General features: G+C 48.3%; 1 protein-coding gene across 1 annotated transcript in view; it reads right to left on the reverse strand.

Moving 5' to 3' along the window:
• Positions 1-1,895: 1,895 nt before the first annotated feature.
• LOC138301815 (E3 ubiquitin-protein ligase TRIM39-like) overlaps positions 1,896-12,960 on the reverse strand; it is a 91,127-nt gene continuing 80,062 nt past the window's right edge. The window contains exon 6 of the mRNA XM_069242314.1: positions 1,896-2,107. Within this exon, the coding sequence (XP_069098415.1) occupies positions 1,896-2,107 (212 nt within the window). The remainder of the gene's footprint in view (positions 2,108-12,960) is intronic.

Genomic DNA, 12,960 nt, shown 5'->3' on the forward strand with positions numbered 1-12,960 from the left:
AGTGCAGCATCAGGAGCCAGAGGACTCCATCATCAAAGGCCTGATGAAAACTCGCTGCTCAGCAGCGTTCCAAGGTCCCTGGGCAGGGAGGGAAGGAAACATGTGAGGGACGATAACAGAAAACACAATGAGTCGAATTACAACTCAATGGTACCCGTTCAGGAAGAGTCAAGTGCAGCATCGAGGGCGGAGGATTAAACTGCAAAGTGGCTGTTGTCTAGGACTCTACTCATGAATATTCATGGTGTTACTTCTGTTTTTTTAAGCACTGTTTGCTTTCTAATGACTAGTTGCTAGTTTGTCCTAGAATCCCTTGGTAAATTCGAGATAGAAGGCCAGAGGACAGGTCATTGGAGTCTCATTTGCCTTTATGAGCAGGGGATTCTATTAGCTTTCTTCAGGTTGTCAGGCACAATGCCATGTGCAGAGAAAAAGCCTGCACATACCTGGGCTGAGGGAGTGATGTGTTGTTGGAGGAAGCTGGCTGGGTAGAGGTCTGATGGAGCTGAGGTGGTTTTGATGCTTCTGACCATTTTACTCAAGGCATCTGTTGATGTCGGGGAATGTGTAGATAAATGGCTGGATATCAGTTGTGTGGCATCTTGTAATGCTCTGGTGCGCTGGTGAAAATGTTAAGCTTGATCAGTTCCCCTTTGTTGGTGAAGGCGTGTAAGACCCCATCGGCAGCTCTTGCGATGGAGTCATCACATGCTTAGGTGAGGTACGTCATGTCAGGATTCACGCACACGGGTAGAGCGGCCAGGGCTGGTTTCACACAAGTCTCTGTGAGTTGGAATTGAGGGGATTGGCAGAGTTATGTGTGGATCCCTAGTTCAGAAGGGCAGGATTGTTACAGGTCAGTATTGAAGGACATTGAATAAGCTGTGCTTACCCCTAAGATGTTAGCAGAGGAATGCCCCCTAATAGTCATTGCTGGTTTCTAGACTTTTGCCAACAAAGAAGACAATTCTGCATGTTGACTGAGAGCCTCCTGTGTAATGACATGATACAAGTCGGGCGCTAGGGTTCGGGCCCCTAAAGTGTACCACTTATGGAGAAAATGACTGCTGTCCTCTCACTCTAGTGAAAGAGCCTGGCACTGATGGCAGCATTGATCACGGTGGAAGGGCAGGACTATTTCCTGGCGCATCAGGGGGAGAAATGTCTGTTGGCCTTACCTGTTACTTGAGTTTCCCTCAGCCAGATCCTTTGCACCATCCCCATGAACATGGCCGCAGAGTTGAGTGTCAGATGCATGCAAGCCCTGGAAGTATTGAATCTGTGTGTGCTGAACTGTCGGAAGGAATCCACTGTGGATCTCTCTGTACATGAATAGCTGACGCGATGGAGGATGAGGTTGGCCTGACAAGAGGCTTTTCCTATAGTATGTGGGCTCAAGAACCTTCTTCCCGTACCCCAGTGAACAGACAGTGGGGGGCAATTACTCCTTGATGGTTTTGTGTAGTGGCTAGGTAACTAATGGCTAGGTACATCTTGCAGTATTTTCCTGCATTCAGCTTCTCCCCTGTATTCTGAGTAAACCATAGACAAATGATAGTGGCTAGAACAGCTCCTGTGGCAGAAATCAACACCCCAAAACCCCATGAAAGAGGGGTACTGGAATCCACATTTGCATCTAAACTGAGTGGAAGACCAGGAGAATCTGTCAGGATTCCCTGGACCAAGGACTTGGACACAGCTCTAAATCGAAATACCTTTGCGCTCCAGAGGTGCAATTCCTGTTGTAATCTTCCCTTCAGCTTCAGAAGAAGACTGTAAAGTTTTGAATCCTGCTAGACGAGCTGTTTGGGAACTCCTTGAGAGAAGGAGCCTATGGGAAGTGCTACTCAAGGTACTCTAGCAGAAAAGTGCTGCCTACAAGAGGACTCTACAGCCTACTGGCCACGAAGAGCTTGTCCCAGTGGATTGACCAGCCTCTCCCAGAAAAGTGCTAGGCTCTCGTCATCACTGAACCCAAGTCGCTGCCTGGTTGGTCCCACCAGGATCTGGCAGCTCTGCTCAGTCTTCCCTTCTGGCGTGAAGGATGCAGGGTCCCAGGAGTGAACATTCTCTTTTCCCACAACCCCACGGAGAAGCCCCGAAGAGGCTTTGAAGTAATCACCCAAGTGATTTGAACTAAAGGAGCACTGTGGACCTCTGCCCTTCACAGATGATTTTCTCTGAATTTACACATTACATGGGCTCAGGATCCTAGTGCCCGGCACTAGCTTTCAACATCAGTCATCTTCAGACTCCGCAGCATCACCATAGGGCTAGGGTGGGTTCTTTGGTCTTGGCTTCAGAGGAGGTTTGTTTGTGCCGACAGGACCTGAGGAATTGGGTCTCAGGGGACAGACGGTGGCGCAGCGAGTGTGGTGGCTCCAGCAGCATGTGCACTCCTGGGCCCAGAGATTGTTTTTATGAGGCAAACAGGAGTCAAGGTGGGTGGTTCAATGAGATTGGGGCACACGCCACACATCTCCCCCTTATTAACACTGTGCTTCAATGAAGAACCTGTAGGTGCCATTAAAATGAAACTTTTGAGTTTTTATACTTGTCTGTGGATTAAATAAATTATTTCATAATTTGCTTATGTGCTTGTTGAATGTTTGTTTCTGTATTTTTGTATATTGTTTTGAGATTCAAATAATTTAAATTCCTTACGCTGAGGTCCCCAGCTTCCAGTAATGACTCGGAGAGGGCGCCTGGACTCCAATACTCATTCAGTCGGGTCCCTCGATTCGAGTAGTGATTAGGTGATAGTCCACAGAAGTCAAAAGGTTAAGTACCACTGGTCTAGACCCCTACGTCCACTCCTGCCCTCTGACCCCTTGCATGCCCCGGCTCCTGTAGATGCCTCATCCCCCCCATTCTATCTACCTCCCCCACCTCCGGCCGCTCAATTCACCTTCATTAAACTCTGTTTTCTCTTTATCAGTCTTTCTTCTCCCCAACCTTAGCTCTCTGGTTACCCCACAACTAACTGCTGCCTCCCTTCCTTATGCTTTCCATTTGTCCTTCCCCCTTTCTGCTCTCCTGCCTAACCCATCCTGGCCGAGTTATCTGGATCCCAGCACCTTTCCGATGCCCCATGTGCTCCTGTACACCTCTGTACTTTCAGGACCTCAGTGACTCTCTTCTTTGTCACCACCATGCACTATCTTGTCCACTACTTTTGTTTTGGCCTAATTTTAAAGCATGGAATGGAGTGACACAAATTCTTGAGACTGTGAAGGGGTCACTTTAGAACTGGTACAACATGTAAAGTTTATCAACATGGCACTGTTGTGAATGTAAACATGGCTGTTGCCAAAAGCGGTCCTATGAGTAAACTTCACTGGTTCCCGATGCTGCTCTGTGTGGAAACATCACTGATGCCTGATGCTGTCCTGTGAGTAAAGATCCCTGGTGCCAGATGCTGTTCTATGTGGAAACTTCCCTGGTGCCTGATGCTGTCCTGTGAGTAAACTTCACTGGTGCCTGATGCTGTTCTGTGTGGAAACTTCACTAGTGCCAGATTCTGTTTTGTGTGGAAACTTGTAGGAGGCTGGACTGGCTTGTCGTGAGTACCTAGGGGTACTTACACCTTGCACCAGGCCCAGTTATCCCTTATTAGTGTATAGGGTGTCTAGCAGCATAGGCTGATAGATAATGGTAGCTTAGCAGAGCAGCTTAGGCTGAACTAGGAGACGAGTGAAGCTCCTACAGTACCACTAGTGTTATATGCACAATATCATAGGAAAACACAATACACAGATATACTCAAAATAAAGGTACTTTATTTTTATGACAATATGCCAAAAGTATCTCAGTGAGTACCCTCAGTATGAGGATAGCAAATATACACAAGATATATGTACACAATACCAAAATATGCAGTAATAGTATTAGAAAACAGTGCAAACAATGTATAGTTACAATAGGATGCAATGGGGACACATAGGGATAGGGGCAACACAAACCATATACTCCAAAAGTGGAATGCGAACCACGAATGGACCCCAAACCTATGTGACCTTGTAGAGGGTCGCTGGGACTATTAGAAAATAGTAAGGGTTAGAAAAATAGCCCACCCCAAGACCCTGAAAAGTGAGTGCAAAGTGCACTAAAGTTCCCCAAAGGACATAGAAGTTGTGATAGGGGAATTCTGCAGGAAAGACACAAACCAGCAATGCAACAACGATGGATTTCCAGTTGAGGGTACCTGTGGAACAAGCGGACCAAGTCCAAAAGTCACAAGCAAGTCGGAGATGGGCAGATGCCCAGGAAATGCCAGCTGTGGGTGCAAAGAAGCTGCTACTGGACAGTAGAAGCTTAGGTTTCTGCAGGAACGACAAGGGCTAGAGACTTCCCCTTTAGAGGACTGATCCCGCACGCCGTGGAGAGTCGTGCAGAAGTGTTTTCCCGCCGAAAGACTGCCAACAAGCCTTGCTAGCTGCAAATCGTACGGTTAGTGTTTTTGGATGCTGCTGTGGCCCAGGAGGGACCAGGATGTCGCCAATTGCATCAGGGGACAGGGGGGGCGTTGAGCAAGACAAGGAGCCCTCTCAGCAGCAGGCAGCACCCACAGAAGTGCCAGAAACAGGCACTACGAGGATGCGTGAAACGGTGCTCACCCGAAGTTGCACAAAGGAGTCCCACGTCGCCGGAGAACAACTTAGGAGGTTGTGCAATGCAGGTTAGAGTGCCGTGGATCCAGGATGGACTGTGCACAAAGGATTTCCGCCGGAAGTGCACGGAGGCCGGAGTAGCTGCAAAAGTCGCGGTTCCCAGCAATGCAGTCTGTTGTGGGGAGGCAAGGACTTACCTCCGCCAAACTTGGACTGAAGAGTCACTGGACTGTGGGAGTCATTGGACAGAGTTGCTGGATTCAAGGGACCTCGCTCGTTGTGCTGAGAGGAGACCCAGGGGACCGGTGATGCAGTTCTTTGGTGCCTGCGGTTGCAGGGGGACGATTCCATCGACCCACGGGAGATTTCTTCGGAGCTTCTAGTGCAGAGAGGAGGCAGACTACCCCCACAGCATGCACCACCAGGAAAACAGTCGAGAAGGCAGCAGGATCAGTGTTACAGAGTTGCAGTAGTCGTCTTTGCTACTTTGTTGCAGTTTTGCAGGCTTCCAGCGCGGTCAGCAGTCGATTCCTTGGCAGAAGGTGAAGAGAGAGATGCATAGGAACTCTGCTGAGCTCTTGCATTCGTTATCTAAGGAATCCCAAGAGACAGAGACCCTAAATAGCCAGAAAAGAGGGTTTGGCTACCTAGGAGAGAGGATAGGCTAGCAACACCTGAAGGAGCCTATCAGAAGGAGTCTCTGACGTCACCTGATGGCACTGGCCACTCAGAGCAGTCCAGTGTGCCAGCAGCACCTCTGTTTCCAAGATGGCAGAGGTCTGGAGCACACTGGAGGAGCTCTGGACACCTCCCAGGGGAGGTACAGGTCAGGGGAGTGGTCACTCCCCTTTCCTTTGTCCAGTTTCGCGCCAGAGCAGGGCTAAGGGGTCCCTGAACCGGTGTAGACTGGCTTATGCAGAAATGGGCACCATGTGTGCCCATGAAAGCATTTCCAGAGGCTGGGGGAGGCAACTCCTCCCCTGCCTTCACACCATTTTCCAAAGGGAGAGGGTGTAACACCCTCTCTCAGAGGAAGTCCTTTGTTCTGCCATCCTGGGCCAAGCCTGGCTGGACCCCAGGAGGGCAGAAACCTGTCTGAGGGGTTGGCAGCAGCAGCAGCTGCAGTGAAACCCCAGGAAAGGCAGTTTGGCAGTACCAAGGTCTGTGCTACAGACCACTGGGATCATGGGATTGTGCCAACTATGCCAGGATGGCATAGAGGGGGCAATGCCATGATCATAGACATGTTACATGGCCATATTCGGAGTTACCATTGTGAAGCTACATATAGGTAGTGACCTTTATGTAGTGCACGCGTGTAATGGTGTCCCCGCACTCACAAAGTCCGGGGAATTGGCCCTGAACAATGTGGGGGCACCTTGGCTAGTGCCAGGGTGCCCACACACTAAGTAACTTAGCACCCAACCTTTACCAGGTAAAGGTTAGACATATAGGTGACTTATAAGTTACTTAAGTGCAGTGTAAAATGGCTGTGAAATAACGTGGACGTTATTTCACTCAGGCTGCAGTGGCAGGCCTGTGTACGAATTGTCAGAGCTCCCTATGGGTGGCAAAAGAAATGCTGCAGCCCATAGGGATCTCCTGGAACTCCAATACCCTGGGTACTTTAGTACCATATACTAGGGAATTTTAAGGGTGTTCCAGTAAGCCAATATAAATTGGTAAAATTGGTCACTAGCCTGTTAGTGACAATTTGAAAGAAATGAGAGAGCATAACCACTGAGGTTCTGATTAGCAGAGCCTCAGTGAGACAGTTAGTCACTACACAGGTAACACATTCAGGCACACTTATGAGCACTGGGGCCCTGGCTGGCAGGGTCCCAGTGACACATACAACTAAAACAACATACATACAGTGAAAAATGGGGGTAACATGCCAGGCAAGATGGTACTTTCCTACACAACCCCCCCCAAACGAAGGACAATAAGACTAGCCATGACCTGATGAGTCTTCATTGTCTAAGTGGAAATATATGGGGAGTCCATCTGCATTGGAGTGGCTACTCCCAGGTCTATGTTCCACTGTATAGTCCATTCCCTGTAGGGATATGGACAACCTCAACAATTTAGGATTTTCACCTTTCATTTGTTTTAGCCAAAGTAGAGGTTTGTGGTCTGTCTGAACAATGAAGTGAGTGCCAAACAGGTATGGCCTCAACTTCTTCAGAGCCCAGACCACAGCAAAGGCCTCCCTCTCTATGGCAGACCAATGCTTTTCTCTAGGGGTCAACCTCCTACTAATAAAAGCAACAGGTTGATCCTGGCCCTCAGAATTAAGTTGTGATAGGACTGCCCTACTCCTAATTCAGATGCATCAGTTTGGACATAGAATCTTTTAGAGTAACAAGAGCTTTTCTGGACAGGTGCAGAGCACATGGCCTGCTTCAGCTCCTCAAAAGCTTTCTGACAGTTTGCTGTCCATAATACCTTTTTAGGCATCTTTTTGGATGTGAGGTCATTAAGAGGGGCTGCAATGGAGCCATAGTTCTTAATGAACCTCCTGTAATACCCAGTGAGGCCTAGGAAGGGTCTCACCTGAGTCCGAGTAGTAGGGGGAACCCAATCTATAATAGTTTGGATTTTCCCCTGAAGTGGTGCAATCTGTTCCCCACCAACAAGGTGTCCCAGATAAACCACCTTCCCCTGCCCTATCTGGCACTTTGAAGCCTTGATAGTGAGGCCTGCCTTTTGCAGGGCCTCTAAAACTTTCCATAGGTGGACCAGGTGATCATCCCAACAGGAGCTAAAGATAGCTATATCGTCCAGATATGCTGCACTAAAAGCTTCCAGCCCTTGCAGGACTGTGTTCACCAACCTCTGAAAAGTGGCAGGTGCATTTTTCAATCCAAAAGGCATTACTGTGAATTGGTAATGGCCTCCAATGGTTGAAAATGCAGTTTTAGGTTTAGCATCTTCTGATAATTTGATCTGCCAATACCCTGCAGTCAAATCAAAAGTGTTTAGATACTTGGCAGATGCCAGTGTATCTATGAGCTCATCTGCCCTGGGTATAGGGTGAGCATCAGTTTTGGTTACCTGGTTGAGACCTCTGTAATCAACACAAAACCGCATTTCTTTCTTTCCATCCTTGGAATGAGGTTTTGGTACAAGTACCACAGGAGAGGCCCATGGACTTTCAGAGTGCTCAACCACTCCCAGTTCTAACATTTTCTGCACTTCTTGCTTTATGCAGTCCCTGACAAGGCCAGGCTGCCTATAGAGCTTACTTTTGACAGGCAAGCTGTCTCCAGTATCTATAGTGTGCTCACACCAAGAAGTGGTACCTGGCACAGTAGAGAAGAGTTCAGAAAACTGACCCAGGAGTTTTATGCAATGGTCTTTCTGCTCAGTAGTAAGACAATCAGCCAAAACTACACCTTCCACTAGAGCATCTTGTTCTGTGGAAGAGAAGAGATCAGGTAGAGGATCACTGTCTTCTTCCTGTCCCTCATCAGTTGCCATGAGCAGGGTGAGATCAGCCCTGTCATAGTAGGGTTTAAGGCGATTGACATGGAGCACCCTAAGGGGACTCCTGGCAGTGCCTAAGTCAACTAAGTAGGTGACTTCACCCTTTTTCTCAACAATTGTGTGGTGCCCACTCCATTTTTCTTGGAGTGCTCTTGGGGCCACAGGCTCCAAGACCCACACTTTCTGCCCTGGTTGGTACTGAACCAAAACAGCCTTCTGATCATGCCATTGCTTCTGGAGCTCTTGGCTGGCCTGAAGGTTTTTACTGGCCTTTTTCATATACTCAGCCATCCTTGATCTGAGGCCAAGTACATAATCCACAATATCTTGTTTTGGAGCTTTTAAAGGTTGTTCCCAACCCTCCTTGACAAGTGTTAGTGGACCCCTAACAGGGTGTTCAAAGAGGAGTTCAAAGGGGCTGAAGCCCACTCATTTTTGGGGTACCTCCCTGTAGGCAAAAAGGAGGCATGGTAAGAGGATATCCCATCTCCTGCGGAGTTTTTCAGGGAGTCCCATAATCATGCCTTTGAGAGTTTTGTTAAATCTCTCCACCAGTCCATTTGTTTGTGGATGATAGGGTGTAGTGAACTTGTAAGTCACACCACACTCCTTCCACATGGCCTTTAAGTAAGCAGACATGAAATTGCTTCCTCTGTCTGATACTACTTCCTTTGGGAAGCCCACCCTAGAAAATATTCCCAGGAGGGCCTTTGCCACTGCAGGTGCTGTAGTGGTCCTTAAAGGAATTGCTTCAGGATATCTTGTGGCATGGTCCACTACCACCAAGATAAACCTATTTCCTGAAGCAGTAGGAGGGTCAAGGGGGCCAACTATGTCAACCCCTACCCTTTCAAAGGGAACCCCAACCACAGGCAGTGGAATAAGGGGTGCCTTTGGAGTGCCACCTGTCTTGCCACTGGCTTGACAGGTTTCACAGGACTTACAAAATCATTTTGTGTCCTCAGACATTCTAGGCCAATGAAACAAGGGAACAAGCCTGTCCCAAGTTTTCATTTGTCCCAGATGTCCAGCTAGGGGAATGTCGTGGGCTAGAGTTAGGAGGAACTTTCTGTACTCCTGAGGAATCACTAACCTCCTGGCAGTTCCAGGTTTAGGATCCCTTGCTTCAGTGTACAAGAGGTTGTCCTCCCAGTAAACTCTGTGAGAGTCACTGACATCCCCATTAGCCTGTTTGACAGCTTGCTGTCTTAGACCCTCTAGTGTGGGACAGGTTTGCTGCGACACACTCAGCTCCTCCCTGGCAGGCCCCCCTTCACCCAAAAGCTCAGCAGTGTCTGCTTCCAGCTCCTCTGGTGTAGGTTCTGCACAGGGTGGAAATTCTTCTTCCTCAGAAGTAGAATCCACTGTAGAAGGAGGGATAGTAGGAAGTGCTTTACTTCTACTAGCCCTAGCTTTAGGGAGCACTTGGTCCATTGTTCCAGGATCCAAGCTTCCCTGTCCTTTTTGCTTTTTGGCCTGAGCCCTGGTTAAAGCAAAAATATGCCCTGGGATGCCCAGCATTGCTGCATGGGCCTCCAACTCCACATCTGACCAAGCTGATGTCTCCAAATCATTTCCTAGTAGACAGTCTACAGGTAAATCTGTGGCTACCACAACTTTCTTTGGACCAGTAACCCCCCCCCCCAGTTGAGATTTACAACAGCCATGGGGTGGCTAAGTGTGTTGTTGTGAGCATTGGTTACTTGGTACTGGTGACTAAGTAGGTGTTGTTCAGGGTGGACCAGTATTCTCTATGACCATAGTCACACTGGCACCAGTGTCTCTGTAGGCCTGAACCTCAACACCATTTATTAGGGGTAGCTGCTTGTACTTATCCATATTAAGGGGACAAGCAACTAAGGTGGCTAAATCAATAGCCCCCTCAGAGACTAACACAGCCTCTGTGGTCTCCCTAACAAGACCAACCCCAACTAAGTTACCAAAAGTGAGCCCAGCTACTCCCTTGGATTGGCTATTAGTAGGTTTGCTCCCACCACCACTGCTATCATTAGGGACACTAGGTGTAGCAGTAGGGGTTGTAGTGGTAGGAGGCTTGGTGCTTTTCTTTGGACAACTGGGATCTGTTGTCCAATGGCCTTTTATTTTACATAAATAGCACCATGGTTTCTTTTCTTTGTTTTGATTAGAAGAGGATTTGAGCCCACCACCCCCACCAGAGTGTTTTTGTGGGCCTGATGAAGACTCATTTTTAGATTTTTCCCCACCCTTGTCAGAAGGCTTACCATCCTTCTTGTTGTTGCCATCTTTGTCACCCCCTGTATGAACTTTTCTGTTCACCCTTGTTCTGACCCATTTGTCTGCCTTCTTTCCCAATTCTTGGGGAGAGGTCAGATCAGAGTCCACCAAGTACTGGTGCAACAAATCAGACACACAATTATTAAGAATATGCTCTCTCAGGATCAAGTTATACAGGCTGTCATAATCAGTAACTTTACTGCCATGTAACCACCCCTCCAAGGCCTTCACTGAATGGTCAATGAAATCCACCCAGTCTTGTGAAGACTCCTTTTTGGTCTCTCTGAACTTTATCCTGTATTGTTCAGTGGTTAAGCCATAACCATCCAGGAGTGCATTCTTAAGTACTGTAAAATTATTGGCATCACTTTCTTTCACAGTAAGGAGCCTATCCCTACCTTTTCCACTAAATGATAGCCATAGGATAGCAGCCCACTGCCTTTGAGGGACATCCTGTACAACACAGGCCCTCTCAAGTGCAGCAAACCACTTGTTAATGTTATCCCCCTCCTTATAAGGGGGAACTATCTTATGCAGATTCCTGGAATCATGCTCTTTTGCGGGATGACTATGGGGAATACTGCTGCTGCCACCATGGGTTTCTAAACCCAACTTCTGTCTTTCCTTCTCTAATTCTAATGACTGTCTATCCAAATCCAGCTGTTGCTTTTTAAGCTTCATTCTGGTTTGTTCCACCCTCAACTTATTGAGTTCCCTCTCTAACATTCTGTCATCAGGGTTGGTGGGAGGGACATTCCTAGATACAGAGGTATGATGGGAATGAACGGAAGGAGACCTGTCCCTTACAGAGGGCACCCTAACAGCTTGGCTAACAGAAACATCAGTACCACTGTGGTGTGAATAAATGCTTTTGCTATGATGTGAGACAACACTATTTATATGGTGTGGCTCATCATCATTACCATCTATGCTAGACTGTCTAGTAATGGGCAGGCTAGGAAGTTTCTTTCCTGAATCTTTTCCTGGGGGAGTCCCTGAATCAGATTGGGAACCATTAGCTACTTTTTCAACAGATGGTGCCATCTTTGGAAACTGATTCAGCGGAGTCCCACAATAAAAATGCAAAAAAGGAAAAGGGGCAGGGTAGAGACACCATGACCCTTTAGTTCAGGTGATGAGTTGTGAGAGGGACCCCACCAGAGCAAAACAAAATTGATTTTTTTTTTATCACAAATTTACAAAGTAGTTGCAAATTTACTGTAATAATTAGGAAAAAAGGCATGTGCAATCTCTTCCACTTGTTTTTTAACAGGCCCCTGGGTGAGCCGGGTCCTGGGGGCATAGAAAATATAAGGAGGGGAGCACATGGGGCCTCCCTCCAGGACTTATATTTGGCACAGGGACGCCACCTCCCTGGGGCTTGGTTTATGTTGCATGTGTGGGGGACCTGCAGCCCCCCCACGACCCGGGACCACCACCCGATGGGGGTAAAATGCCTTAAGTAATAGAGGTGGTGGATCTGGCAGAGCCCTGGCCCTGTGGACCGCCAAATATTTTATTCCATGCTGTGGGGGCCATGTACCCCAGCCCCCCCCCCCCCCACCCCCCACAAGCCCCTGGGACCACCAGCTCCCCGGGGCAAACATAGAAAAATAAAGAGGGTCCTTTGGCTCTGGGGACCACCACCTTCCTGGGGCAAATTCCAAAGTGGAGGAGGGCAGCGTGGCCCCCCTTGAGGAGCCATACATGGCCCTGGGGACCACCAACCACCAGGGACGGCTCCTGCTATGTCCAGGGGTGTCAATCCCCAGGACATAGCTGTTTGCTGTGGCTTTGCCAAGTCACAACAAACACTCCACCCGCAGCAAGTGAGAGCTGTCAAAGAAACTTGCTGCAAGTGGAGGTTTCCCTTTGTTTCCCTGCTCACGGGCAATGAAACCGAGGAACTTAATGCTTTTGCATACAGGGAACTGCATGTTTAGCGGCTTTCCATGTGCAAAAGCCATGTTGGCTCCCGCAGGGGAGCCGGCTGGGACCACTGGGGCCACAAATCTCCTCACGCCCCCAGAAAGCCCAAACATGGCAAGAAACACGCAGAATGGCAGAAACAGAAGGCAAGAAACAAGCAGGAAATGGGCTGAGAGGCAGAAACAGAGGGCAAAAAAACTAGCAGAAAATGAGCACAAACTCACAGACAGAGGGAAGAAACTAGCAGAAAGGCAGAAACAGATGGCAATAAACTAGCAGAAAAGAGGTGGGAAGGCACAATCAGAGGGCAAGAAACGTGCAGAAAGGCAGAAACAGATGGCAAGAAACAAGCAAAAAGAGGCAGAGAAGCACAAACAGAGGGCAAGAAATGAGCAGAAACGCAGAAATGTAGGACAAGAAACAAGCTTAAAACGAGCAGAAAGGCACAAACAGAGGGCAACAAACGAGCAGAAAATGGGCAGAGAGTCACAAACTGAGGGAAGAAACAAGTAGAAAGGCACAGAGGGCAAGAATCAAAGAGAAAATGGACAGAGGCAGAAACAGAGGGCAAGAAACAGGCACAGAGACACAAACATAGGGCAAGAAATGAGCAGAAAATGGGCAGAGAGGCAGAAACAGAGGGCAAGATAGGGGCACAAAGGCACAAACAGAGGGC

This window comes from Pleurodeles waltl, chromosome 6 (assembly GCF_031143425.1).
Source record: "Pleurodeles waltl isolate 20211129_DDA chromosome 6, aPleWal1.hap1.20221129, whole genome shotgun sequence".
Taxonomy (NCBI): domain Eukaryota; kingdom Metazoa; phylum Chordata; class Amphibia; order Caudata; family Salamandridae; genus Pleurodeles; species Pleurodeles waltl.